Raw genomic sequence first — 23,437 nt, 5'->3', positions numbered from 1 at the left:
TGAGCTACCTACCCATAGCTACATACCTACTTGAACTGTGAAATAAAGTGTCATTAAATAAAATTTGTAACAATAAGACAATCTGATGATTGGTGAGCTATTACACATTAGTCCCAAAGGCCCAGGGTTAGTGAGCATTCACTGCAATGAAAGGATGTTCTTTTTATCTTTTTAGAAGAATTCAGGTTGAAGTATTAGAGAAAGAGAGGAAGATAAGAGAAAGGAGGGTAGTGACAGAAGTGAGTGAGAGAAAGAGAGCTATAATGACAAAATGTCAAGTCATTGTCATGGAGAAATGAATAAAGGATGTTACTGAACTATTTTCAAATTTTTACATATTTATACAGGCGCCAAGGGGAAATGTTTTCAAATGGGAGTATTTCACTTCTGTTTTTGAAAAGAGCTGAAAATAAACGACACCACACCAAAACCAGCTCAGGCACCTAAAAAAGCCACACTCTGCACTCAGAAAGAACCGGTTTCTACTAATTTGGCTTGGCAGAGACATTTGTTCAAGGCTCAGTTTTCTCAAAGTTGGGTTTAGAGAGTCTCGGCCACTTGAGAAATAGAAAGAAGTGTATTTGTGTGTGTGTGTGGGGGGGTTGGGGGAGATTGGGGGTAGCTTTAGAACCAATTGCTCATTCGGGTGTTTTCTGTTTGTTTGTATAAAGTAGGGAGACTTCAGGGGAGCACAGTTTTGTTTTGTTTTTGTTTTTGTTTTTTTTTACTCTGAAATGGGGAGGTATGTAAAAAATATATTGGGAACTTCTGTCTCAGACCAAGGAGACGTTTAGAGCATTTCTGGAGAGTTCAGGACACCTGTTTACATATCAGACCAGTGGAATCTAACCATTCTAAACCTATTCTAGAAGAATTCTAATTTTTCTGAGTGCACAAATGTACTTTTTTCCCCAAGGTTCCTTGTGCTCCTCCTACCCCCAACAATAGATACTTGCGAATTTTAAGTAAGTCCTTCAGGACTTCCTTGAGGCTCTGTATTTACAAAGCTTGAACTGGCCAATCAGGCAATTAGGACAAAGCTTAAACCCTTCATTGAATTCTAACTTGAAGTGGCATTTTTTGGGGTGCCACACCCAGCGGAGTTTAGGGATTACTCCAGGCTCTGCTTTGAGAATTTACTCCTGGCAGCCTCGGGGGATATGCCTGGGGTCAAACCCGGTATGCCTCTTGCAAGGCCAATACCCAGCCTGCTGTGCTATCGCTCTGGCTTTTTGTTTGCTTGTTTGCTTGGTTGGTTTGGGGCCACACCGGGTGGTACTGTGGGTCCCCTGGCTCTGTGCTCAGGAGCGACTCCTAGCGCAGGGGGAACCACTCCAGGGGACCAGACCACATGGAGCCAGGTTGGACAAGTGCCAGGCGAGCATCCTAGCCGCGCACTCCATGCGGTGATCTAATCCTGGTCAGCCTTGCGGGTCCAGAGCACCATATTGGGAGCCCTGGTAGGCCAACCTGTTCCCGGCGAGACCCCAGGCTGAGCGGCGAGCTGCGCTTGCGTGCGCAGAGCTGGGGGCCCCCGGCCAGGCGCAGGGTTCGCGCGCGCCCGGCTCTGCGTGCGGGCTGCGGGAGGCGCGTGGGCGCGCGGGTGGGCTCGTCGCCGGCTGCCAGCCCGGGTCGGGGCCGGGTGCGAGGGCGCTAGGTAGGTCAGAGCGGGCGGCGGGGGAACCAAAGTCGTGATCCAGGCCTGGGCGCGATCCGGGGAGCGCGATCCGGGCGGTGGCGGCCCAGGATGAGCGGGGTCCGAGCGCCCCGCCCGGGGTGGGCATTTTTTGGGGCTCAGGGGGCTGCAGCGGGCCCAGGCCGCGATTGCGAGGCTGCAGGCTGCCTGTCTGCCTGCGCTGCACCGGCCCGGCCCACCCCGCGTGGGGATCTCGCCTCCCCGTCCCCCCGCGCGCCGCTGGCCACGCAAGTCGGGGGTCCCCGGGGGTGCCGGAGCGAGGCGACGGGGTCGCGTGGGGGCCGGTGATGGGCTCCGAGTAGGCCTGGGGTGGGTGGCCGGAGCCTGATGTGGAGGCTCTCCTGGAGGGAAGGGAGGAAGGTCTCGCTCGGGGGGGATCCCCCCCTCTCCAGGCAACCTTGAGGCGTCTTCTAGGCGTTCGGAAGGAGAATGCCGGAGTGGAACGGAGCCAAAGAGCGAACCTCGGGCACCCACAGCCCGACCCGATCCAGGAGGGCGCCTGGCCAGGCGGTGGTGGGGTTTGGGCCACGTCCGGCGGTGCCCTGATCTGGCGGACTCTTGCGGGGCGCCCCTTACCCTGTGCCTAAGGCCCCGTCTTCTTTGTGTATTTTGCACCTAGTGTGTCGGTGCCTTCAGGGGTGTCTGCCAGTGATCACACCACGTCGTCCCCAACTCTCCTTGTCATTTCGTGGGGGCAAGTGTGCGGTCTTCAATAGGGAGCAACAGTTTGCTTTTCAGCTTTCTCCAGGCCAAGGTAGATTAGCTGATTTTCTGCTTTCAGTTGTGTCTCCGTGTCGGATAGAAACACAGACTGAACCTGCAGAGGAGAACTAGGTAAGAGAGATGTAAAACAGATCTGCCATCAGAAAAGGCAGATCAGTGCATCAGATAATTGCCCAGTAAAGTGGGAAAAGGATCAAGGTTTTCCCTTTTGATATGGAATGATTTTTTTTTCTCTTGGTTTTTGGGCCACACCCGGCGGTGCTCAGGGGTTACTCCTGGCTGTCTGTCTGCTCAGAAATAGCTCCTGGCAGGCACGGGGGACCATATGGGACACCGGGATTCGAACCAACCACCTTTGGTCCTGGATCGGCTGCTTGCAAGGCAAACGCCGCTGTGCTATCTCTCCGGGCCCGGAATGATTTTTATACGTAATAATTGTTGTTATAGCGGCTTACAAGGTATAGAACATTGACGTTAGATGCGTAGCAATCAATGTCGATATGTTATGACTTAAATGCTATTTTTTGTTTGGTGATTTACAGCAAATCATTGAAAGCATGGGATAAGGAAAACAGCAAAATTCTTCAGTCTGTTTTAGTCTCATCTGAAAATCTACAGGTAATTTTATCATATTTTAATTAAAAAAATATCCTGATTGGTTAAGAAAGACCATAAAATCTTGTCAACAGATTTTAGGCTTATTGACATAGCTATCAATTTTGTTATATAATTTAGCATGTTTCATTTCCAAACAGTTTGAGGAATTGCAAGAGTTAAGCTTTTTTGGTTTGGAATATATGTCTACATATATTTATGATTATTAAAAATCCCGAGTTAGGGGCCGGGCGGTGGCGCTAAAGGTAAGGTGCCTGCCTTGCCTGCGCTAGCCCTGGACGGACCGCGGTTCGATCCCCCGGTGTCCCATATGGTCCCCCAAGCCAGGAGCAACTTCTGAGCACATAGCCAGGAGTAACCCCTGAGCGTCACTGGGTGTGGCCCAAAAACCAAAAAAAAAAAAAAAAAAATCCCGAGTTTTCAGGAAATAGTATATTTAAGATTCATATTCAACTTCACGTCAGTTTCAACCTTATTTACATGTTGTGTATGTAAACATTTCAATGAGATTATTATGTTACTGACCCTACCCTGATCGGTGATTGTGCCCTACCCTAGGGTGGTACCTGATTCTGCTCCTACCATTGGGTGGTACCTGATTCTGGGGTATAAAAGCAAGGGTCTGTGGAAGGCGGGCTGCTTTTTGGCTGGAACTGATGCTGAGGCTTTTGGCTTCAGTCTTGTCCTCCGAATAAAGCTGATATTTTCACAAGCCTGACTGCCTGCTAGCCTTTTACCTGCTGCCTTCACCTTAGAACCTCCGGCTGAACAGGGTGGCAGACGCGTGCTCTGAGCTGGAGGAGAAAGACCTCATCCTCCATTCCTCAGTCAACCCCATCAAGGGCAGTATTGCAACATTTACCCTATGAATATACTACAGTATCCATAGATATTTTTTTCTTTCCCATTCAAGTGATTTACTTTCTCTGTGTGCTCAATATCCACTGAGCTTCACTCCATGATTGAATAATATAAGGAGAATCTCATTTTAGGAAATGCCCATATCCCTTTCACAGCTCTATAATGACCAGATCAATCATACTTCTCATTTTCGTGTTCTTTTAATTTTTATCAAGACATGCAATTTACAAAACTGTTCATAATGAGTTGTTTCAGGAACACAATGTTCCAGTCCCACCAGTCCCACCACCAGTGTCCCCCTCCCTGCCTCTAACAATGTCCCCAGGTTCTCTACTGCCTCCTCTACGATCAGCAAATATCAGCTTTACTTCATATTGCTTGTTCCAACAAAACTTAAAGGAGTGGCAAATGGAATTATCAGAAAGTAAATCAATAAAAGTCAATTAGTGATAACTGATCACTAAGTAAGCAATTTTAATCAATATAAAAAGATATTGATTCGCCATTGAAAACGTATGAAATCACTTAGTAAAACTAGGAGTGAATATTTTTTTCTTTTCTTTTTTTTTTTTGTTTTTGGGCCACACCCAGTGACGCTCAGGGGTTACTCCTGGCTATGCGCTCAGAAGTCGCTCCTGGCTTGGGGGACAATATGGGACACCGGGGGATCGAACCGCGGTCCGTCCTAGGCTAGCACTGGCAAGGCAGGCACCTAACCTCTAGCGCCACCGCCCGGCCCCCGAATATTTTTTTCTTACTGTAGTAAACTCATACCACATATTGGGAAGTTTTGTCCTGTTCTTTAAAGAAGCTTTTTTTTTTATGATTTTTAAAAATTGGATTATTGTTAGATATAGTTACAAAGTTGTTCATGATTGAGTTTCAATCATACAATGTCCAACACCCATTTCTTCCTACTCCCAGTGTCGTTAGTTACCTCTCACCCTCCTTCTGCCTTCCTCTACCCCCTTCCTCCTCCTCCTCATAAGCAGAGCTTATAATATTATACTTTTTTTTGTTTGTTTTGTTTTGTTTTGGGTCACACCCGGTGGTACTTAGGGGTTACTCCTGGCTGTCTGCTCAGAAATAGCTCCTAGCAGGCACGGGGGACCATGTGGGACACCGGGATTCGAACCAACCACCTTTGGTCCTGGATCGTCTGCTTGCAAGGCAAACGCCGCTGTACTATCTCTCTGGGCCCATATTATACTATTTGTAATATTGTTACCAAATGGGTATATCACTTTACTAGAGAAGCTCTTTAATGCTCTTTTGAAAAACTGGTTTCATGGCTATGTATTCTCTAAGTTATTGCTTTTTTGTGAAATTCTGTATTGTTTCTACACATTTGAATAAGAATCTAGCTAGGTATTCTTTTTTTGGTTTTTATTTTTGGGCCACACCCAGTAACGCTCAGGAGTTACTACTGGCTAGGCGCTCAGAAATTGCTCCTGGCTTGGAGGAACCATATGGGTTGTCAGGGATCAAATCCAGGTTCATTCTGGGTCAGCAGTGTGCAAGGCAAACGCCCTACCACTGTGCTATCTCTCCTGCTCCGTGAATAAAGTATTCTTGATGATCTGTTCATTTTGTTGAGTTTTTTAATTAGATCCTTCCATACTTCATCCTCCTGGCTCACAGGGTTCCATTTGTTAGCTCTGCTGTACATCTTATGGTCTTCCCTTTGAATGTAACTTCCTTTTTTTTGAGCTTTCTGCTTTCAATATTTTGTCTCTGTGTTTGGATTTTGCAATTTTGAAAACAATGTGACTTGAAGTAGCTGGCTTCTATTTTTGCTGGGACCTTTAGGACCTCTGGGATCTCGGTCAATCCTTAGTTTTGATAAATTTTTTTTTTTTTTTGGTTTTTGGTTTTTGGACCACACCTGGTAACACTTAGGGGTTACTCCTTGCTATGTGCTCAGAAATCTCTCCTAGCTTGGGGGACCATATGGGATGCATGGGGAATTGAACTGCGGTCTGTCCTACGTCAGTTGTGTGCATTGTGCCACTGTCCGGCCCCTAGTTTTGGTAAATTCTTTCTTTTTTTTTTTTTTAAGTCACACCTGGCGATGCTCAGGGGTTACTCCTAGCTCTACACTCAGGAATCACCCCGGCAGGCATGGGGGATCATATGGGATGCTGGGATTCGAACCACCAAACTCCCTACCATTGTGCTATGTCTCCGGCCCCTAGTTTTGGTAAATTCTTACCAATGATTTCTTTATTGTTTTTTCATCACATTTGCCTTTATGTTCTTCAGGGATTCTGATGATTCTTAAATTGTTCCTTTTGAACTTCATAGTTTTTTGATATGCTGTTCACTTCTTTTCAAACTAGTTTCCACCTTTTGCTATTCCTAGTAGTTTCTTTCTTCTCTTGTTGAAGGTCTTTAATCTTTTGCTCAGCTTCTGTTATTCTGCTATTCAGAGTTTCTAGATTATTTATTTAGTTATTGTTGTTAGTGTTTGTTTTGGGCTATACCCTGCGATTTCCAGGGTTTACTCCTTGCTCTGCCTGTGGGAATTATTCCTGCGGATCATACAGGATCCTGGGAGAACCCAGGTTGTCTATACAAGGCAAGCACTCTCCTTGCTATACTTTCCAACCCCTTTGTTGTCTTTTTTTTTTTTTTTTTTTTTTGGTTTTTGGCTCATACCCGGCAGCGTTCAGGGGTTACTCCTGACTCTATGCTCAGGAGGACCTCCATTCTATCTCTTTGACCCCCTTCATTGTCTTTTTAATATCATCTACCATGTCCTTTATTTCTTATTTCTGACTGTAGTAACTTTTTTCATTTTGAGTCTTCTAATTTCTGTGCTTTGCTGATTACCTGTGCTATCGTTTCTTTGAACTCATTGAACATCCTCATCACAACATTAGGTGTTATATCTTCTTGATCTGGGTGGGTAGAACCTCTGGATTGGCCTCCTATCCCTACCTGTTCTTCACTCATGAGGATGGTCCTACTCTTCCCAATAAAGACCCCAAGTGAGAGAGACTCACTTTTTCTGGTTTTGGCCCCACAGCTTACCTCTCTGCCTGCCAGTGCCCTTTTGCCAGCTTGCTGACAGCTTATGATGGAAGTTCCTGAACCTGTTTTATCTTCCTAACTTAGTGTGAATTATTTTCTGTGTTGGCATTGCTTCTAAACCTGTGTTCCCCAACTCCCCCAGGATTGGGGTATGAGGCTTCCTCTCTCTCTATGTATATATGCTTGACTTTTACTTCAGCATTAAGTACTTTCTTTCTTTAAATGAATAAAAATGATATTATTTTTGTTTTTATTGAATACATTCTGAGTTAAATACATTCTCAGCTCCCTGTTTTTGTCACTGATTTGGTGACCTTTGTAAGGAGGTGGTCCTCCATCTTTTCCAAGTGGTTTAAATTTTTTAAATTTTAAATATTTTAATTTTTTTGTTTTGTTTTTGTTTCTTTTGGGTCACACCTGGCAGCATTCAAGGGTTACTCCTGGCTCTACGCTCAGAAATCGCTCCTGGAAGGCTCGAGGGACCATATGGGATGGCAGGATTCGAACCACCGTCCTTCTGCATGCAAGGCAAACGCCCTACCTCACTGCCATCTCTCCAGTCCTTTTCCAAGTGGTTTAATGATAGTCACTATTAAAGTCAGAATTATGACCCTTCCTTCATGCTGTATAAGGAGATTTTTTTTTTTTTTTTTTTTTTTTTTTGTTTTTTGGGCCACACCTGGCAGTGCTCAGGGGATACTCCTGGCTGTCTGCTCAGAAATAGCTCCTGGCAGGCACGGGGGACCATATGGGACACTGGGATTTGAACCAACATCTTTTGGTGCTGGATCGGCTTCTTGCAAGGCAAATGCTAGCTCTCCAGGCCCTGTCTTGCCTTTAAAGGTTATGAATAATAAAGTCATTGACTTTCAGTTTTGGAAGGCACTTAGAAGTTACTAAAATAACTTAAAGCACCAGGAATTAGCCTCTGTAACATTTCTGCCAGCCATGTGAAATTTCCATTGGTGAGAATCAGCCCTTTCTAGCATCCTAAACTATACCTCCTTCCGTAATTTTTATTTTTTGGTTTCCCTGACATGTCTTAGGGTTTCATTGACATGTTTTTCAAAATATCTGAAAACATGGGCCGTAGTCCATCTTAACATCTGTTTTCCCTAGAATAGAACATTCTCCACTTCCTTTAGCCTCTATTTTAATCCTAATCCTCATGGGAGATGATAAACCAATCCAGTAACCCAACTGGATCACATTCCTCTCAGTTAAGTCAAGCCTTAAGTCAAGTGGTCCTTTCAAAATGGAATATATATGTGGCTACAAGATTATGACTCCTTTTTGTTTGCTTGTTTGTTTTGGGGCCACACCCAGAGATGTTCAGGGGTTACTTCGGGATGCTAGGGATCAAACCTGGGTCAGCTGCATGCAAGACAAATACCCTACCTGTTGTGCTATTACTCCAAGTCCCAGATTATGATTCCTTTTATTCAAACTTTTTTTTTTTTGCTTTGTAGGCCACACCCAGTAATGCTAAGGGGTTGCTCCTGGATATGTGCTCAGAAATAGCTTCTGGCTTGGGGGATGATTTGGGACTCCTGGGGATCGAACTGTGGTTTGTCCTAGGTTAGTGTGCGCAAAGCAAAAAGGCCCTACTGCTTGGGCCACTGATCCAGCCCCCCCCCCCTTCAACATTTTCCTGACAGAAGATCCTCAACAGACATTTTGTTCAATGTCTTATTATAATGCTTTTGAGAAAAAAAAATTCTTGTCTGGACTACTCTCTGGATAGAAATTGCATGACTTTTCCTATGGTATTTGGTTTCCTCCCACATCCCAAAGAAGTGTACATTAAGTTTATTAGTGTGTTTTTTTCCCTCAATCAGTGTGTGCTTCTGTGCATGCATCCACAGAGTATCCTATGTATGCATGTATGTACATGTGTGCATCACTGTAAGAGTACCGTTGGCCAGGATTGGATCTTTCTCTCCTAAGCTGTCTGTATAGCATATGACTTTTCACATCCCTGATCTGGGAATAATTGGGCTGGAAAATACAAATTATTTGGATTGGTATTTGGCTGGAAAATGGAAAAAAAAAATACAATTTATTTGGGTTGATATTTGGGAGAGATAGGTAGGGTACTTGCACATGGCCAACCTGGGTGTGACCCCCTGCAAGTATTTCCTAGTTCCAGATGACTGTGCTAGAGGCTGAGGAAACAGTGGTGTGTCTAAATAAACGCGCTATTTCTCCAGACACACAATAACTTCGTTTTTTAATCTGATTAATAGGCATTTGGGAAGCCAATTCTTTTTTTTGTTTTTGTTTTTGGGCCACACACGGCAGTGCTCAGGGGTTACTCCTGGCTGTCTGCTCAGAAATAGCTCCTGGTAGGCACGGGGGATGATATGGGACACCGGGATTCGAACCAACCACCTTTGGTCCTGGATCAGCTGCTTGCAAGGCAAACGCCACTGTGCTATCTCTCCCGGCCCATTTTTAAGAACTTACTTTTAAGACGTTTAAAAAGTTTTTCATGGGTTGAAGGGTCGTCTTATACGCCAGAAAATATGGTAATTATATAGGATGGCAGGGATGAAACCTGGGCTGCTGTACTGTCTTTCTGGTCCTTCCTGAGTTTTCCTTTTAAAACTTCGATATAGGACAGTAACTTTGATCCCAGATTTCATATTGTTTTAGCCTCATTCTCACTTGTTGAAAGTTTTTCAGATCATAATGAAATATTCTGGTGAATTTATTATTTTCTTGACTTTTTTGGGGGTGGGTGGAAATCTGTAGGATTGAATAAGCCTGTGCATATATATATATATATGTATATATATTTGATAAGAACTATTGAACATGGGAGAGAGAGACAGAGAGAAAGAGAGAGGGAGAGAGAGAAAGAGACAGTATTAAATCTAAAAGGGCTAAATATGGTTAAATCCTGTAGATTTTCTCCCCAGTTGACAAAGATGTTTTAACCCCTTAGAACAAAAGTGGGAGGACTGTGTTCTCACAGGTCAGCCGAAGTCCAGGAATGTGTTGACTGACAGTAATTGCAAATGAAAGTACACCACTATGATGAATCAGCTGATTTGGAAACTAAGTGTTATTAGACTCATATATATATATATATATATTTTTGGTTTTTGGGTCACACCTGGCGGTGCTCAGGGATTACTCCTGGCTGTCTGCTCAGAAATAGCTCCTGGCAGGCACAGGGGACCATATGGGACACCGGGATTCGAACCAACCACCTTTGGTCCTGGATCGGCTGCTTGCAAGGCAAACACCACTGTGCTATCTCTCCGGGCCCAGACTCATATTTTCTATCTTGGTTAAGAGGTCCTAGCCTCTTTAGAAAAGCTAAATGCATGGGGCCGAAGAGATAGCATGGAGGTAAGGCATTTGCCTTGCATGCAGAAAAACAGTGATTCGAATCCTGGCATTCCATATGGTCCCCTGAGCCTGCCAGGAGCGATTTTTGAGCGTAGAGCTAGGAGTAACCCCTGAGCGCCGCGCTGGGTGTGACCCAAAAACCAAGAAAAAAAGGAAAAAAAAGAGAAAAGCTTAATGTACTCTGAGATGTAGCTCCCTTGCTCCATAGAAAAGTTTTAATACTTCAATGTTATCCAAGCTTTCTCTTAATCTTCTAGTGGCAGGAGTAAGATAAAGAATTCCATGAGCTGGAGCCATAGCGCAGTGGTAGGGCATTTGCCTTGCACGTGGCTGACCCAGGCCATCCTGGGTTTGATCTCCAGCATCCCATATGTTCCCACAGCCAGGAGCGATTTCTGAGCGCATAGCCAGGAGTAACTCCTGAGCATCACAGGGTGTGGCCCCAAAACCAAAAAAAAAAAAAAACAAAAAAAAAACAACAAATTCTCTGCTTCCATTAAGAAATCATAAATTCTCTAAATTTTGTTGATTATTAATATTTAAAAAACATTTATGTTAACATAATTTTGGTGTACATTCCTCATTCAAAAATGAGGAGTGAGATTTCCTTTATTCTTTGACCTTACCAATAATAAATGCCATTAAATTTCTTATATCTCTTACAGAAATTTCCAGCATTATTTTTGTCTAGAACATTTTATGGAATGATCAGTTGGTAAAATTGAAATTCTTTCACTCAGAAGAACAAAATCAAGGTAAGAAATAGTGCTATTATTTGTGATCTTGAAATATACTTTTCTTCAGGTAGTAAGATTATCGATATTATTTTTGGGGGGATTATGAGCCCTCTTCTTGGTGCTCAGAAGGCCTATCGGGCCTTGTGGACGATCCTTCACCAACCAGACCTACGGTTAATAACAAGGGCCCAAGGCAGTGTTTGGGGACTTGAATCAGGCTCTGTGACTTGTAGGGCATGAGCTTAACTCCTGTAACTCACCAGCTGCTAAAATAACTTTTGAGCAATATTAAGATTTTAGTATTTTGATTTGTGATCTTTAATATTATTTTGATAAATTCCCATTATGAAGATTAGCAATGTCTGTTTAAGACAAGGTATGCAGTTGTATGTTTTGTTTTGTTTTATATTTTGGTTTTGTTTGATTTTTGGGTCACACACAGTGGTGCTCAAGGTTTACTCCTGGTTCTGTGCCCAGGGTTCACTCCTGGTGGGACTTGGGGACGATACAGGATTCCGAGGATTGAGCCAGGCAAGCACCCTACCCCTGCTTACTATTGTTCTGGTGCCAGATATGGCAGCTGTAAATAGAATTTCCTGAGGACAGTTTTCTTTGGTTTATCTGAAATTTGTTATAGTGTACTATTTTGTTAAAAATAAAAGACAAAAAAAAGAAAAAGAAAAAAAGAAAAGAATAAAAGGGGCCGGAGAGATAGCATGGAGGTAAGGCGTTTGCCTTTCATGCAGAAGGTCATCAGTTCGAATCCTGGTGTCCCATATGGTCCCCTGTGCCTGCCAGGAGCAATTTCTGAGCATGGAGCCAGGAGTAACCCTTGAGCACTGCCGGGTGTGACCCAAAAACCACACACACACACACACACACACACACACACACACACACACACACACACACACAAAGACAAAGCTGTCATCACACAATTGTTAACAATAAATTTCTCAATTCTCAGTAAGGTTGTGTCTTGTAGCCAGGTGAGGAGGAAAAGTAAGAAGATAATATCTACTTTTAATAATTATTCTTTTTCAGGTTTTATCAGGAACTGGGTATATGTGGCTCATGGTGGGCTGAGGAGGGAGGATTAGAGATGGGGTTTTTATCCCCCTTCTTTTACACTTGGATATAACGTATCAAACAAGTTAATTATTTTCTAGTTGTTCATTGCTTAGGAAATTGTGTATTTCTTTGGAAATTGTGACCTTTGTTAACAAGGTCATAAAATATAAACGGAGAGGAAACCCTTGTATTACAAAACTGAACTGCAGAGAGTTTGATAAAACACTATCGCAACAAATAGAAAGCATTAGAGATAGGAAAGATTACTGGCACCACAAGTAATCTGGGTAGGTACATATAAGAATGCCAGATGGAGAAGATAAGGAGCTTTGTGGGCCTGTTATGTTGGCATGTATTAAAAGGCAAAGAGCTGTATGGACAGAGGCTTAAAACTGACTCTGGATAAAATTCTTGATAGATTAATCTTCCTACTTAATGATGTTGATGCTCATCCTTAATTCTTAGTTTCTAGGAGCCCTCCTAAAGTAAAGGACACCATAGACTGAGGTCTCTACTACAGAATTAGAGTTTGCTACATGCAAAACAATCCATTATATTAATTATCGCTCTAGCTCATTTCTTTTCTTTTTTGATGAAAGTAATTTCTTTTTATTTTTAATTTTTTTTATGGTTTTTGGGTCATACCTGGCAGTGCTCAGGGGTTACTCCTGACTCTATGCTCAGAAATCGCTCCTGGCAGGCTCGGGGGACCATATGGGATGCTGGGATTTGAACCACCATCCTTCTGCATCTAGGCAAACACCTTACCGCTATGCTATCTTTTTCTTTTCTTTCTTTTTTTTTTTTTAATTTATTTTTGTTTTTGGGTCACATCTGTTGACACTCAGGGGTTACTCCTGGCTATGTGCTCAGAAATCGCTCCTGGCTTGGGGGGATCGAACGGCAGTCTGTCCTAGGCTAAGATGCCTTACCTCTAGCGCCACTTCTCTGACCCTGAATTTTCCAATTATTTAATAAAGTCATTTGTCATCACCTTGGGGACGGATACATTTTTTTTAAGTTTTTAAATAATTTTTATTGTGATCAAAGTGAATTACAAGTCTTTCACAGTAATATTTAAAGGTACATTGTGACAAAGAATTAGGGCCATTCCCACCACCAGTGTTGTCCTTCCTCTACCCCTGTTCCTAGCATGCATCCCATACCTTCCCCCTTGGACCCTTGGACTGATAGTCTAAGAGGTTTCTTTTGTGTATAGCTTGCTGTAGATTGGGTATCAATTCTGGTGTCATTGATTTTGGGTTTAGTGCTGTCATAGGAGCAACTATGGGCTCCGTACATGCTCATTCTAGAACTCCAATGTCTTTTTTTGATGCCAGGAAACTTTCTGCTCTGTTGTGGATGACAAAATCTGTCCTCTGTAGCTAGAGATCTTGGTATTTCAACGGGTCATAGGATAACGTCTAGGATAGTCTTTCGTTATGGTTCTATGATGAAAGTAATTTCTTTTTTTTTTTTTTTTTTTTTTTTGGTTTTTGGGCCACACCCTGTGACGCTCAGGGGTTACTCCTGGCTATGCGCTCAGAAGTTGCTCCTGGCTTCTTGGGGGACCATATGGGACGCCGGGGGATCGAACCGCGGTCCGTCCTAGGCTAGCGCAGGCAAGGCAGGCACCTTACCTCCAGCGCCACCGCCCGGCCCCGAAAGTAATTTCTTATTTAAGCATTATGATTACAAATTTGTTTGTAATTAGGTTTCAGCCACAAAATGCACCCCCCCTTTCATCAGTGCAAATTTTCCACCACCAATGTCCCCCTTTTTCTCATCCCCCATCCTCTGCCTATTTTCAAAACATGCATTGTGTTTTCTCTATCATTGTCATGGTAGTTGTTAGTGTAGTTATTTCTCTTAACAGTGCTCCCCACTTTTTGTGGTAAGCTTTATATCATGTGCTGGTCCTTCTGGCCCTCACTTCTATTGTCTCTGGGCATTATTACTATAGTGCCTTTTATTTTTCTTTAAGAAAAATCTAGCCCATTGTTAGCATTGATTTGGTATAAAAAGCTAACGAATTTTTTGGTTCTTGGTATCTATTTACTTATAGTTAAGTGTATGTTAGTAGATGTAGTATTTTTAGAGGTCATCCCTGTAGTGCTCAGGGGTTATTCCTGGCTCTGTGCTTAGGAATCACTGTTGGTAGACTTGGGGTGTGTGTGTCTGTGTGTGTGATCAAACCTGGGTTGGCTGAGTGCAAGACTTGCTTTACTCTGTGTGTGTGTGTGTGTGTGTGTGTGTGTGTGTGTGTGTATGTGTGCCAGGGATCAAACCTGGGTTGGCTGAATGCAAGACAAATGCCCTACCCGCTTTACTATTACTCTGGCCCCAGTTTACTAGACTCAGATCTGGAACTTTGGTTTTGTTTTGGAATTTTGCTGACCTATTATTTATATGTATGTAATGTATATATGTAGTATATATGTAGTGTGTGTATATATATCATATATATATATAAGCATATATATATATATGCAGTGCTCAGGGGTTACTCCTAGATTTGCACTCAGGAATCATTACTCCTGGTGGTGTTTAGGGGACTCTCTGAGATGTGGGGGATCGAACCTAGGTCAGCTGCATGCAAGTCTTACCCAGAGATAGAATTTGAAATGTTTTGGGAAGCTGACATTCTAACCAGGTCTTTTATATATCTTGTAGCCTCTGAGACTTGTGTGCTTCCAAGCCGGTGTGGATCACTCTACCTCTCTTGAACACACTTCTGAGTAAGATGTCACTGAGATCCCTCAAATGGAGCCTCCTGCTGCTGTCCCTCTTGAGTTTTCTTGTGATGTGGTACCTCAGTCTCCCCCACTACAATGTGATAGAACGGGTAAACTGGATGTATTTCTATGAGTATGAGCCAATTTACAGACAAGACTTCCGCTTCACACTTCGAGAGCATTCCAACTGTTCTCATCAGAAACCTTTCCTTGTCATCCTGGTGACATCACACCCCTCAGATGTGAAAGCCAGACAGGCTATTCGAGTTACTTGGGGTGAAAAAAAGTCTTGGTGGGGATATGAAGTTCTTACATTTTTCTTGTTAGGCCAGCAGGCTGAAAGGGAGAATAAAGTGTTAGCTTTGTCTTTAGAGGACGAACATCAACTTTATGGAGACATAATACGACAAGATTTTTTAGACACATATAATAACCTGACCTTGAAAACAATTATGGCTTTCAGGTGGGTAAGTGAATTTTGCCCCAATGCCAAGTACATCATGAAGACAGACACTGATGTTTTCATAAATACTGGCAATTTGGTGAAGTATCTCTTAAATTTAAACCACTCAGAAAAGTTTTTCACAGGTTATCCTCTAATTGATAATTATTCGTATAGAGGATTTTACCAAAAAACCCATATTTCATACCAGGAGTATCCTTTCAAAGTGTTCCCTCCCTACTGCAGTGGATTAGGTTATATAATGTCTAGAGATCTGGTCCCAAGAATATATGAAATGATGAGTCACGTAAAACCCATCAAGTTCGAAGATGTTTATGTTGGGATCTGTTTAAATTTATTGAAAGTGGACATTCATATTCCAGAAGACACAAATCTTTTCTTTTTATATAGGATTCATTTGGATGTCTGTCAACTCAGACGTGTGATTGCAGCTCATGGTTTTTCTTCTAAGGAAATTATCACATTTTGGCAGGTTATGCTAAGGAACACCACATGCCATTATTAATTGACTGCTCTACCAAAATCCTAAAGAAGGACAAAATACATTGTGAAAAGTGTTAAAAAGTTGGTACTATAGAGTCTCCAAAAGAAAACTCCTTGGTCAATCACTGTGTTGGCTAACTGAAACTCAAAGAACTCATAGACTGGAGATATTTTCTTTGTAATTAGAGAAAAACCAAGTCAGGCATTTAAAAAAGTGATATTTAAGTCAATTGAACATATACATTTATCAGAGATTTTTTTTGTTAATCAAACCAAACAAAATAAGACCAATTTGAATGTCATTCTATAGCCCATAACTTTTTTTTATATAGACCATAACTTATTAAAAGACTTGCACTGAGTATGCTTGTTAATCCATAAAACAATGTGGAGTTTTAGTCATGGAGAGATCTAATGAGCTAAGGATCTTTTGTATATATCATATGAATCACTGATTTCTAAAAATATAGTGTTTTCTGTAAAAAACTATAACTAAAGTTTTACCAAAAAAACTTTAATTTGTTTTTGGTCATTTAAAAGATACTTTAAGATGTTTCAGTATTTTACAATTATCTATTCTTATTTAATATTACTTAGAATTTTCTAAGTGTTTGAATAGTACAGTTGTTTCAATATCTTATAAACAGAATAAAGAATCAATTTTCATTTGAACTTTTTTCCAATTATGTCAATGGTGAATTTGTTCTTGATATCTCTAGTTCATGTATAGTCATTGGTCATTATTGTGTTTCAATAATGTCTTGAACTCTGATAAATATTACTGTGGTAATGTAGAGAAGAATTAAAGTAAGAAATTCTAAACTTTGTCTTGTTTTAAAATATATAATTCCCAGCATGTTTTGGATGTTACTTCATTTATCTCCCTTTTCTACCTGGAAATTAGGAATAATAACATGCAAGGCAGTATGTTTTAATTTAGAAAAGACTGACAGGAAGAAAGGAGAAACCTGATCACCAGACTATTGGGATGTTTCATATTCCAGAATTGAGATGGAAAAGGAAAATTATAGTTGAGTCACAAAATTAATCCACTCCATGTGTATTCTTTTTTTTTGTTTTGTTTTGTTTTTTTTTTTTTTGGGCCACAACCGGCGTTGCTCAGGGGTTACTTCTGGCTGTCTGCTCAGAAATAGTTCCTGGCAGGCACAGGGGACCATATGGGACACCGGGATTCGAACCACCTTTGGTCCTGGATCGGCTGCTTGCAGGGCAAGCACCGCTGTGCTATCTCTCCGGGCCCCTATGTGTATTCTTATATACAATCAGTTTGAGAATAAAGGGGGGTGAGGACAAAACTATTTCTGCTGCTGTTACTAATTTTTTTGTTGTTGTTGTGGTTTTTGGGTCACACCCGGCAGTGCTCAGGGGTTATTTCTGGCTCCAGGCTCAGAAATTGCTCCTGGCAGGCACGGGGGACCATATGGGACGCTGGGATTCGAACCGATGACCTCCTGCGTGAAAGGCAAACGCCTTACCTCCATGCCATCTCTCCGGCCCCTGCTGTTACTAATTTTACATCAAGAAGAAAGACCCAAGATATAGGCTAAAATTAAACTTTATTTCTATGTCATATTGAGGCACATTTATTCATATGAGTGTATTATGTTTTTCTTTTCACTATAACAGATACTAGTAGGCCAAGTGAGTTCATTCTTTGCCTCATCTATTTCCTATTTTTTGCTGAAAGAAGGTATTCCTTTTTTTCTGAATTTCATACTGTGCAAAAGAGAAAATCATTTTTTTCAGAAAGTGTAAGTATAAAAATATATAATCAGGATCAGGGAGATGGTACAGGAGGCTGAAGCACATTCTTGGCTTGCAGAGGCCCCACATAATCTCCTGGGTAGTGCCAGGTGTAACCTTGGTGGCCCCTAGCACTGCTGAAAAGGCCCAGGATATCGGAAGGGCAGAATACAGGCAGTTCTTTTGTTTTGTTTTTGAGCTACACCCAGTGGTGCTCAGGCTCTGCACTCAAGAATCACTCCTGGCAGACTCAGGCGACCATATGGGATACATGTAGGGATGATGGAGATTTCCACATTAAAGAAGATCATTCAAGATCATTTCCCTGTGCAAAATCAATGTTCCACAAGAAAAATTGTCATTATCTTACAAGATTTTAGCATCATCTGACAGTTCTAAATGCTACTTTGCCCTCTTCTCATTTGTGGAGTTGCTGCAGATGAAGAAATACCAGGGGGCAAAAGGAGGGTGAAGGCATCTACCAGATGAGAATGTATCCAAAAGTTCACAAGAATGGCCTCTCAGTGACTTTTGTAGATAAAATCATGCATTTTCTGATAACATGAATAGAACTTGAGTAAAATGAGTCAGTCAATGAAAGGCTATTTATTACTGCAAGGTTTTACTTACCTGTGTAAAATAAATAACCAAAGCAAACAAATTGGCAGAACAATAGAAATTTTTTCTACACTGAAGAATAGGGTTACAAAAGGGAAAGCAGGAGGTGGAAGCTGTGGGCCATTGTGAGTGTCTGATGTAGGGCTCGCATGGTGGGTATGGAGAGCCTCATACAGGGCTGTGGAATGATCTCTTGGAATCTTAATAGTTTTGATGAAAATGGCAAGAAAAGTTTACTTTTGTAACAAGCGTTTTAATATGTTAAACTTACCGTATTTGCCAGCGTATAAGATGACCCTTCAACCCATGAAAAACTTCCTAAAAGTCAGGAGTCATATTATATGCTGGTATACGGCATGCTGAAACTTGTTCCAGCTTCAGGGACGAGTGATCCACACCCCTCTTACTTTTAAGAAGTAACTTACTTTTAAGGGGCCGGGCGGTGGCGCTAAAGGTAAGGTGCCTGCCTTGCCTGTGCTAGCCTTGGATGGACCACGGTTCGATCCCCCGGTGTCCCATATGGTCCCCCAAGCCAGGAGCAACTTCTGAGCACATAGCCAGGAGTAACCCCTGAGCATTACCGGGTGTGGCCCAAAAACCAAAAAAAAAAAAAAAAAAAAAAAAAAGAAGTAACTTACTTTTAAGACTTTTAGAAAGTTTTTCATGGGTTGAAGGGGCATCTTATACGCTGGCAAATACGTAGATAAAGGTGTAAAACAGAAAATGCAAGGGAATGGCTAGTGGGACAGCCTCAGGTACTGTACTTGCTTCTTGTGACCAAGGGTCTTCCCCCTGCCCCCTTTCTCTTCTCCTGCCTGGGCAGCAGCTATTCCCACTTCAGAGATCACAAGTGCTCTTTTGGGAGGTGAGAGTGGGGGTGGGCACACCTAGATACTCAGGGCTTACTCCTGGCTCTGCACTCAGGAATCACTACTGGAGGGTTCAGGAGGGGACCATATGGGATGCTGGAGACAACCTGGGTTGATGTCTGCAAGGCAAGCACCTTCCCCACTATACTAACTCAGACCTTAGTTTAGAATCCTGGCACTGAAAATCCTGGCACCATATATAGTCCCCTGAGCCTTAGAATCCTGGAACTGAAAATCTTGGCACCATATCCTGGCACTTGCCAGGAGTGATAACTGGGTACAGAGTGAATCCTGAGCAGCACTGGTTGTGGCCCCAAACAGAAATGAAAATAACAACTCACACCAGAATCAGAAACAGGAACTTCTCACTTGTCATTTAAATAGGCCTTTTAACCAAGCCAGTTCCCTTTGTGTAGGGCCAACTAGTGTACCTAATATAATGTGTGAAGTTTAAACTGCAGTTTTTCTCTCTTCATTTCTGTGAACTTCTTGCATCTGCAAAAAAAAATTTTTTTTTGGCCTAAGAAACTGCCTTATCTTGATGTAGTGGTAAGGATCATTAGAAACAAGCAGGTAACTGGAGGCAAAAACTCTGAGTGACACATTCTGGATGAACAGGCCATAAGTCATAAAGCTGATTAGAATAGGATAACTAAGCTGATCTGGTTACCTAGGAAAGTTGCAGGAAAATATCCACAGAAACAATTAGTACCATTAGTATGTGTTCATAGGGAACACAAAGTAGCTCCTGATTACCATCAGGTGTGGTGCCCATCTCCAAACAAAGCTCACCACAAAACATGAAAATCTGTTTTTTTTTTTTTTTTTTTTTGGTCTTGGGGTCACACCTGGCAGCGCTCAGGGGTTACTCCTGTCATTATGCTCAGAAATAGCCCCTGGCAGGCACGGGGGACCATATGGGATGCCGGGATTCGAACCACCGTCCTGCATGAAAGGAAAATGCCTTACCTCCATGCTATCTCTTTGGCCCCAAAACATGAAAATCTTAACAGCTGCCCTTTGCTACCTTCCATAGATCCCTCCCAGATGTGGGCTGGTCCGACCTGTGGGTAAGATTAGCATTTAGCCTGGGAGGGGTAACCCCCCAAACAAAGGATACTAGAAAAATATTGAGTCATTCGATTTGGGAATGTGGTTTACCTCCCCATTTACTTAGATCTTTAATTTCTGTATGGGATATTCTGAAGTTTTTAATGTAGTGGTCTGTTGCAAGTCAGCCCCTGAAGAGGTTGACTGATGGAGGGATGGAGGATGAGGTCTTTCCCCTCCAGCTCGGAGCACGAGTCTGCCACCCTGTCCAGCCAACGGTTCTGAGGTGAAACGGCAGGTAAACAGCTTGCAGATATTCGGCTTGTGGAAATATTAGCTTTATTTGGTGGACAAGACTGAAGTACAAGGTCTCAGCCTCAGTTCCAGCCAACCACCCCTTGCCTTCCACAGACCCTTGTTTTTATCCCCCAGAATCAGGTACCACCCAAGGTGGGATCAGATACCACCCAATGGTGGAAGCAGAATCAGGTACCACCCTAGGGTGGGGGCAGAATGCCAGGTCACACCCTAGGGTAGGGCACAATCACTGGATCAGTGTAGGGTCAGTAACATAATAATCCCAAAAATATTTACATACACAACAATTCCCCCATTTGTTTTTAGTAAACAAACAATATTGTCTACAATTATTAAAGGAAAAACTAGTCAATAATAAAAGAGCGGCTGTTTGCATAAGTGCATCACAGGAAAATGTAAAGAAAAACGTCTTTTTTGTGTGTGTGTGTGGTTTTTCGGTCACACCCGGCAGTGCTCAGGGGTTATTCCTGGCTCCAGGCTCAGAAATTGCTCCTGGCAGGCACGGGGGACCATATGGGACACCGGGATTCGAACCAATGACCTCCTGCATGAAAGGCAAACACCTTACCTCCATGCTATCTCTCCGGCCCCAAAGAAAAACTTCTAACCTAAACACAGGGTGTCTAAAACCAGAAACATGTATCAAGGAATCAACTACAAGCTCCTGAGAAGATAAATCTTAAGACGTACATAGATCCTTCGAAGAGACGTCAGAAAGGTTGTGTAGCAGGCGAGAAGAAGCACCTTTTCTTTTATTTGTTGTTGTTGTTGTTGGTTTTTGGTATCTGGTTTTTGGGTCACACCTGGCAGTGCTCAGAAGTTACTCCTGGCTCCACGCTCAGAAATCGCTCCTGGCAGATACCGGCATTCGAACCAATGACCTTCTGCATGTGAGGCAAATGCCTTATCTTCATGCTATCTCTCCGAACCCAATTTTCATTCAAGTCCAGGTAGACCAGATAGCCATCTTTGAGGTAATTGAATTAGGCCCTTATTTTGGAGGAAGAAGCATATACCCCCTGCACAGTGGGGGGCCACTGCAATGATGATCAATAGACTTCTAAACTTAATCCAAGTTCTTAATCCAGGCTGAAGTCCATATGATGTCCGAAACTGATGTACCAATAAGGTCGATTATTTATAGATGGGAGCTTAAGTCACAAACCAAAACAAAAACTTTTTTTTTTTTTTTGTGGTTTTTTGGGTCACACCCGGCAGTGCTCAGGGGTTATTTCTGGCTCCAGGCTCAGAAATTGCTCCTGGCAGGCACAGGGGACCATATGGGGCGCTGGGATTCGAACCGATGACCTCCTGCATGAAAGGCAAATGCCTTACCTCCATGCTATCTCTCCAGCCCCACAAAAACGTTTAAAGCAGAGACCCTCCCTGTGTAAATAAAGAACTTGAGGGCCCATCCAAAATGGATGGAACCTCCTATAAACCTAGTATTTTGCCTATGATGCTCCCACGCAAAAAGCCCTGAGACCAGACAAAAATATCGTTTAGGAAATTATAGACAACAATATCTAACCCACTAACCTAAAGTTAAGAAAGCAAAACCCTAATGTAATACAACATCAATTTCTAAGATTAAAAACTAAAATATAAAAACATTAATTACAATAGTCAAAAGGAGTGTAGTACCAAATATAAATTCAAAGGATTACAATTATAAGAAAAATACAAAAGGTGATATTTCTACAGAGTCCAATACCAATCTGTAAAAATGAGGGGTCTGGAACTCCGAGAAGACCGGCAAACGACACTTGATGGGTCTGGAAAAACGGGTTGAAGCCATCATGAGTTGGTTGGACGACTGCATTTCCTTTGGGATCGGTGCAATCTTGGGGTAGCCATTGTAGAAATGGTCAACGATAGCACTGTGTATGTGGATGGAAAACCAGAAATTTAGATAGCACAGTTTAACTGGGATCCAGAGATTGTGGGTCTTATCCATGGATCTTTTCTCTGGGGATATATTGTGACACAAATTCCAGGTGGCTTCATTTCCAACAAATTTGCAGCAAACATGGTACAAAACTCCAACAGTCACGGATTTCTTCCACAGGCTGAGATCAGGAGGCTTGTAGTTGTGGGAGGAGATGAGTTGCACATGTGAAGGGAATCCTGAGAATTAAATGTTAAGGACTAGGAAGGAAGGATAAGGAAGACTAAATTGGCGAAGATAAAGTTAAAAAAAGGGAACTATATACAAAATATGCAAAACAGACAGCCACTGAACAAGACATACACATACAAACTTCACAAAAAATATGGCCATAACACTCACTCATACCAAAAAATATTTGTTGGAAAGGATCCAAAATAGAGCAAAAGAAAAGAGAATTCAGCTGAATCAACTAAAAGCGCCTTAAAATGTAATAGCCGGCAACTGTTTAGATAAATCATTTCAAATTCAAAAAAAAATTTTTATGGCAGAGCAGAGCAGATCTGAAAGAGAATTTCATGCATACTACAAACATGGAAAACTCTAAATGTATAACAGTATATATACAGTGGTCCTAATATGTTTTTATTAGTTTGATTCCTAAATAAAGAAATAGCCTATTTCTTGAGGCTATTGTAAATAACTTTTACAGTAGTCATAGACTTTTTAATTGAGATATAGTTAACATATCAGAAAACGCTCAGAACTTATGTTCAGTGAGCTTGGACCATCTTACACATCTGCGAATACTACCTAAAACAAGACTTAAAACATTTCTATTATCCCAGCGAGGTTCCAAATGCTATTATTGGGGGAAAAAAGGGGAGCTGCACTCTGATGCTAAAGTCTTACTCTTGGTCCTGTGCTAAGGGATTGCTACTGGTTCTCCAATAAGGGGGGATGATGTAGGGTGCTAGTGATTGAATCTGAGTGGGATGCATTTTAGGCAAGTACAATACCCACTGTACAAAATCTCCTCTATAAAAAGTGGACAATGAAGTTAGGGCAGAGAAGGGGTCACCACGACAATGATGTTTACAAATAAACACTCTAGATAAAAACTGGGTGCTGAAAGGAGGTAAAGTGAAATGCATGA

General features: G+C 42.2%; 1 protein-coding gene and 1 long non-coding RNA gene across 2 annotated transcripts; both read left to right on the top strand.

Annotated features, from left to right (window-relative positions):
- The first annotated feature begins 1,490 nt into the window (after window positions 1-1,490).
- LOC126012204 (uncharacterized) lies at window positions 1,491-11,040 on the top strand. The gene is made up of 3 exons (XR_007496788.1): window positions 1,491-1,657; window positions 2,962-3,037; window positions 10,951-11,040. It is a non-coding gene; the product is annotated as an uncharacterized LOC126012204 (long non-coding RNA).
- A 3,720-nt stretch (window positions 11,041-14,760) lies between these two features.
- Window positions 14,761-16,596, top strand: B3GALNT1 (beta-1,3-N-acetylgalactosaminyltransferase 1 (globoside blood group)). The gene has a single exon (XM_049775994.1). It carries the CDS (start codon window positions 14,837-14,839, stop codon window positions 15,794-15,796), a length of 960 nt encoding a protein of 319 aa, XP_049631951.1. The 5' UTR covers window positions 14,761-14,836; the 3' UTR covers window positions 15,797-16,596.
- The last annotated feature ends 6,841 nt before the right edge of the window (window positions 16,597-23,437 follow it).

This window comes from Suncus etruscus, chromosome 6 (assembly GCF_024139225.1).
Source record: "Suncus etruscus isolate mSunEtr1 chromosome 6, mSunEtr1.pri.cur, whole genome shotgun sequence".
Lineage (NCBI taxonomy): Eukaryota > Metazoa > Chordata > Mammalia > Eulipotyphla > Soricidae > Suncus > Suncus etruscus.
The sequence above is the reverse complement of the archived record's forward strand: the minus strand, read 5'-3'. Positions and strand labels throughout refer to the sequence as shown.